This window comes from Homarus americanus, unplaced genomic scaffold (assembly GCF_018991925.1).
Source record: "Homarus americanus isolate GMGI-L3 unplaced genomic scaffold, GMGI_Hamer_2.0 scaffold8148, whole genome shotgun sequence".
NCBI classification, from domain to species: domain Eukaryota; kingdom Metazoa; phylum Arthropoda; class Malacostraca; order Decapoda; family Nephropidae; genus Homarus; species Homarus americanus.
The window spans coordinates 943,982-947,739 of NW_024721643.1; the positions used below are offsets into that span (position 1 = coordinate 943,982).

The window sequence follows — 3,758 nt, forward strand, 5'->3', positions numbered from 1 at the left end:
ACCTGTGTTGGTCACTGCCTGAGGGCCCGGTACCTGTGTTGGTCACTGCCTGAGGGCCCGGTCGGTACTTGCGTTCTAATACTCATATCATCAACCACAACAACAACCCTAACAACCACAAACAAAAATGACAACAATGACAGCAACAACAACACCCATACTTGACAACAACGACGCCATCAAGAACAACAACAACAATCAACAAATTACAACTACAACAATTATAGCTTAAACAACCACAATAACAACCACCAACATAAACAACCTCCTCTTCAAACAACAAAAACAACAAGCAGAAGAAAAATAACAATAACAAAGAGAAGAATAACAATAATAACAATAACAACACCAACAACAATAACAAAAACAACAATAATATGACAAATACCAACAGACAGAGAGAGAGAGAGAGAGAGAGAGAGAGAGAGAGAGAGAGATTAAAGAAGTATGAACCTAACCAAAACCCCCAGGTAACATTAGGGTGTTTAATCCTCATGTAAATCCTGTAACTTATTAAATAAAACTAAAGTCTAAAATCCGCCATTACATCCTGAAATCTACTTTGAAAATCTGAATTCCTGCTTTATAATCTGAACTCTTAGTCTGAAAATCTACATTATACATACAAATATTTACTCTGAAAATTTAAAGTTTAATCTGATAATCTGAAATCTGCACTGTAAATATGGGAGAAATTCAAAAGGATTTTAAAGATATCTTGTGATGGTTTTTGAAATTCAGTCATCATTCACTCTGGAGTCTTTACGAGGTCCATGACTGCCCCTCAGCCTCACCTCCCAACAGGGGCTGTGAGGCTCCGGTACACTGTATAGTAAGCCATCAATACCCAGGACGGCATCGTGTCTGGCACTGGACTAGACAACCTTCTGTTCCCTAAATGTAAAGTTAGGTGTCCATTTACAGTTGGGTGGATCGGGTCTGCCTCTGCATTGAATCAACGCCCCTGGAACAAGCGAGTGCTGTCAAAACTCGGCCGTTTATGTCTGTTCAACTAGTTGTATAGTAGAGTCTCTCTCCCTCTCATATAACAGTGGTGTATAGACCCTCTTAATGGCATCGTGGCACTATGGTACCGTGGCACTGTGGTAACATGGCTTTATGGTACCGTGGCACTGTGGTACCGTGGAATTGTGGCATTATGGTAACGTGGCACTGTGGCACTGCGATACTATGGTCATGGCACTATGTCATTAACTTAACTACCATACACTATCCCATTCTGAAATAGTAGAGGCGAATAAAATATCTTTATAGAACTATGGCACTGTGGCACCATCGGGTCAGTCTCACCTACGTGTCCTTTCATCTTTTCAGTTGGGAGTCGTTGTAGCACTTAACCTACAGGGTCCCTGAGCAGCACCCATACTGGAAAGTTAAAATGCCAGGTGATTGTATCCGTGATCCAAAAACAGGACTTTAAAAAAAATGGCATCTTGACTAGCGTTGTGTCGTAAGCGGCGGGTCGGGTATATAAGGTGTCGACGGGTAGTGCCAGACACACACAGTTGACCAGCTCCCTCGCACCAACCAGTCCTCCTCACCTTTCATCCAGCACCTACTACTGCAGCGCACCATGAAGCTCGTTAGTACTAGTCCCTCGCATCACTACTATGCTAGACTTAACTCCGTATTTAACTCTGTATATTGAGTCTGTAGGTGTGAGATTTATTCTATAACGAGAGAGGTTAAGTTAGGTTAGTATTATATAAGTTCCCAGGGTGACGGTGACACACTAGATGCTTGACACTACCCGCTGCTGTTGTGCTGACCAAGGCGTTGGTTTTCCTGCAGGTATTGTTAGCAGCGTTCAGCGTGGCGTGTGTGACTGCTCGTCCTCAACCTGAAGGACCCGCCCAGACCTCCCCCTACGCCACACCAGTGCCCATCCTGCTTGATGAACGCATTCCCATCGACTCCTACGGTGGATACGGCTTCAAGTGCGTCTCCAGTAACACGTTCCTTAACAGTAGTTGTTATAAACCATAATAGAAGTCAAGTAATAACCTCAAATTAGCAGTAATATTAAGTAACTCTTATGAAAATAGTCTCTATATAGTTCTTGTAACAGAATTTAGTGCATATGGCTGTTAATGTTTGTATTGGTTACGGCAGTACAGGTGTGTCATGTCCCAGGCTTTGAGTTGTGCACATAACACATAACTCTTCCCTACAGGTTCCAGACTGGCGACGGATTATCCTGGGCTGAAACCGCGTCACCCCAAGGCCCCGATAACCAAATCGGCCGCATCGGTCAGTACAGGTGAGTGAGCCCTTTCCTTAACACCTCCGACGCTTCTGCTAGTGACTTCCTCAGGTATGTTTCCTGGTATAGTGTGGTGTAGGTGTTGTGAGGTGTGTTGTCAGGCTGTAACATATCGTCAACACAACCTCTGGTATCTGTCACTATACCAGGAAGGCGTTGCTGCTTGAGAGAGGTGATGCTCTGGGTACTCTAGTTTTTGTTATGGTACGGGAGCTGATGTAACCGTAGAGAGTGAATGGTGGTGGTGTTGTGGTGGCGTGATGGTGTTGTTGTGATGGTGGTGGATACAGTGTAAGTCACAGTGTTAAGTTCAGAACGAAGCACCTTGACCAAACTTGTCTAAGACCTTCGCACTGTCCAGAACTAACAGTGTGAGAGTCCCGTTACCCCCCACCACCACCCAATGACCAGAACCAGATTATAGACCCCAAAACTTGTCGTCTCGTCCACTACAGATGCTACAAGATAGAAAGGTTCTTCTTAATAAAAAACTGATCTGCTTACTTTCACCCCCATCATCACGCCTCTCACATAACCTTTACTGTGACAGAAATATGTGAGTTACTCCTAGATTGAATGCATCATGTTTACATATATTAAATTTCTATCTATGTGATGTAACCCTTCTGATGTAGCTGACGTGACATAACCCATGTACGTCCAGGTGTGTGTGTGTGTGTGTGTGTGTGTGTGTGTGTGTGTGTGTGTGTGTGCTCTTACTGTACACTCTTCTCCCTAATTAAAACGATATATACCTCTTGTTTTACTACATATCCCCTCGTGTTGACACTTTCATGGCCCGACAGGTTCACACACCCCGATGGCACTCCCCACCTGCTGACCTACACCGCTGGCGTGGGCGGTTTCTTGCCCATCTCTGACCTCATCCCCACACCTCACCCCCTCGAGCCCTGGCATATAGAACAGGTAAGTCTGATACACTTTAGTACCTTAATAACGCAAGACACTTAACTATTGTACATGTATTATAAATTATATGTAAGAAGAGTTTAAGTGTGAGAATATTTTGTCTCAAAGATATTTAAATTAACTTACGATTTGTTTTAAGTTTTGAACATAGAATTATTGCTCATATAATAGATATTATAATCGACAGATGGGAAATATTCACCTCGAGGATGTTGCATTAGTTCATGTTTACTTTTTTGTCAATATCAGTAAATACTGTTCAAGAAATAACTGCTATAATGCAAGGCGAGAATATATCATTACCCCCCCCCCTCCAACATTACATTCACTCTGGAAAAACTTGTACTGTAGAAGGAATTATTTATAAATCCTGTTTTCTCTCAGATCGAGTTCGCTGAACGAGAGAAGGCGGCAGCAGCGGGACCCACGAAATATGAATGATGCTCTGATGTGTGTTGACGACCGTGATTATTGTGTTATATTATATTTTCTACATTGTTTGTGTACGTTATCATGTTTACCTTAATAAATACATAAGAAGAGA

At 42.8% G+C, this 3,758-nt stretch overlaps 1 protein-coding gene across 1 annotated transcript; it reads left to right on the top strand.

The window, feature by feature from the left end:
• The first annotated feature begins 1,492 nt into the window (after nucleotides 1-1,492).
• LOC121861804 (cuticle protein AM1199-like) lies at nucleotides 1,493-3,758 on the top strand. The gene is made up of 5 exons (XM_042359728.1): nucleotides 1,493-1,603; nucleotides 1,813-1,958; nucleotides 2,195-2,281; nucleotides 3,091-3,211; nucleotides 3,599-3,758. Exons 1-5 carry the CDS (start codon nucleotides 1,595-1,597, stop codon nucleotides 3,653-3,655), a joined length of 420 nt encoding a protein of 139 aa, XP_042215662.1. The 5' UTR covers nucleotides 1,493-1,594; the 3' UTR covers nucleotides 3,656-3,758.

Coding starts and splice junctions, on each gene's coding strand:
- LOC121861804 (XM_042359728.1), top strand. Junction 1,959..2,194: donor TACGGTGGATACGGCTTCAA/GTGCGTCTCCAG, acceptor TCTTCCCTACAG/GTTCCAGACTGGCGACGGAT. Junction 3,212..3,598: donor AGCCCTGGCATATAGAACAG/GTAAGTCTGATA, acceptor GTTTTCTCTCAG/ATCGAGTTCGCTGAACGAGA.